Below are 1,847 nucleotides of genomic sequence, written 5' to 3' on the forward strand. Positions count from 1 at the left end.
TGACCCCACCCATTTTTGTCTTTTCTTGATTATCTCCCCTTGTGAGAGGACTTGGCCCTGTATTTTAACAATTTATATTCCCCTTTACCCAAGGATGCTTTGTACTAAGTTTGGTCAAAATTGGCATAGTGGTTCTTGAGAAGTTGAAAATGTGAAAAGTTTACAGACGGACAGACAGACGGACGGACGACGGACAAAATGTGATCAGAAAAGCTCCACTCTGAGCCTTCGGCTCAGGTGAGCTAAAAATCATATTTTTTCTTCAGATTGACATTGTCACTGAAAAAACAGCTTATGTCAGCTTACAATCTGGAGTCCATCAAGGCTGTTGCATGGGGTATCACTCGTGAAGATGATGCTTTGAGAAAGTATGAAAAGGACTTTGATGCAGCTGTAGAGCAGTCAGGTGTACAGCACAAAATAATATTCCTTCAATCTCTGACATGTTAACATTCATTGTGTCAAAACAAATAACAGGACTTATCCTGGTGACAAACAGAAATTAATTACTGAAGTCTAATTGAAAAAATAAATATTCAATTACCAACATATTCCAAAAATTTTGCTGGAAATCTATTTGAAGTGGAAGGATTATAAAAGCTCTACTTAGACTTTGTTTGCATACAAAATCAATTGTATTATGGTTTGTTTGCATTCAGTAGTATTATAATTTTTTCTGAAAGGGATATGGTTGCATGAATCCGGAGTGTTAGGAGCTTCACCTGATGGCTTAGTTGTTCGACCACCAACAGGCAGTGTATTTTATAAAACTCCAGAAGCCAAAGACGCCATTCCTGATATTGTAGAGGTGGAGTGTCCATATACAGCATCATCTTCAACAGTAGCAGATGGGGCACAAAATTTGAAGGATTTTTTATAGGTAAATAACAATTTATAAATTGTATTTTAATCTGTATTGTCCAGTACTTTGAAATTAAAAATCTTGGTGAGTAAATGATTTTAATACATGTATTAATTTACAAGTGCAACTGTTCAATATGGTATGAAGATGTGGAAAGGAGGGGATATGAATTGGTATAACACAACTTAAGTGTTTTTTGATTTTTTTAGATCTTAAACAAGATACCCTGTGCCTGAAAACCAGTCACCCATACTATCATCAAATTCAAGGCCAGCTACACATATGTAACAAAACATGCTGCGACTTAATTGTGTGGACAAGAGTAGACTGCATTGTGATTAGAATAGTAAAAGACATGGAATGGACAGCAAATGTTTCAAAGCTGATAGATTTCTACTTTAACATTTTCATTCCAGCACTGATGGAAAACTGAGTTCTGGTTTCAACTTCTTGACTCTTGGTCTTGTACCTCGAGAATTTTCTAACAATGGAAAATGGGTAATCATGTTAAACGTGTTGAATGTTCCTAAGTCTATAAATGTATGATATGATATGTCACAACCCATCATAAAACTTCTGGCTTATAAGACTATTTTAAATAGCAATGATGATTAATAAAATCTATGTACTACATAAAAAAGAATATCGAAATTTAGAATCATTTTATTAATGAATTGAAGATGTTATTCTCAAAGTGAAACCTCTAGAATTTTCTAACAATGGAAAATGGGTAATTATGTTAAACGTGTTGAATGTTCCTAAGTCTTATAAATGTATGATATGATATGTCACAACCCATCATAAAACTTCTGGCTTATAAGACTATTTTAAATAGCAATGATGATTAATAAAATCTATGTACTACATAAAAAAGAATATCGAAATTTAGAATCATTTTATTAATGAATTGAAGATGTTATTCTCAAAGTGAAAATGTAACATTTTTGTCTTTGTTATAAATAAATTGTTAAAAACATGAATTTGT

General features: G+C 32.8%; 1 protein-coding gene across 2 annotated transcripts; it reads left to right on the top strand.

Annotated features, from left to right (window-relative positions):
* The first annotated feature begins 271 nt into the window (after positions 1-271).
* LOC134270909 (uncharacterized) lies at positions 272-1,311 on the top strand. Of its 2 annotated transcripts, none has more exons than XM_062753163.1 (2): positions 272-406; positions 1,072-1,311. In XM_062753163.1, the coding sequence occupies exons 1-2, from the start codon at positions 295-297 to the stop codon at positions 1,293-1,295; spliced, it is 336 nt and encodes a 111-aa protein (XP_062609147.1). In that variant the 5' UTR covers positions 272-294; the 3' UTR covers positions 1,296-1,311. The 2 variants fall into 2 exon arrangements, 1 of the variants encoding a protein (XP_062609147.1); XR_009992909.1 differs by lacking the exon at positions 272-406 and adding an exon at positions 723-880.
* Positions 1,312-1,847: the final 536 nt, after the last annotated feature.

This window comes from Saccostrea cucullata, unplaced genomic scaffold (assembly GCF_032062105.1).
Source record: "Saccostrea cucullata isolate Sc308-1 unplaced genomic scaffold, CSIRO_AGI_Scuc_v1 ctg8020, whole genome shotgun sequence".
Classification (NCBI taxonomy): domain Eukaryota; kingdom Metazoa; phylum Mollusca; class Bivalvia; order Ostreida; family Ostreidae; genus Saccostrea; species Saccostrea cuccullata.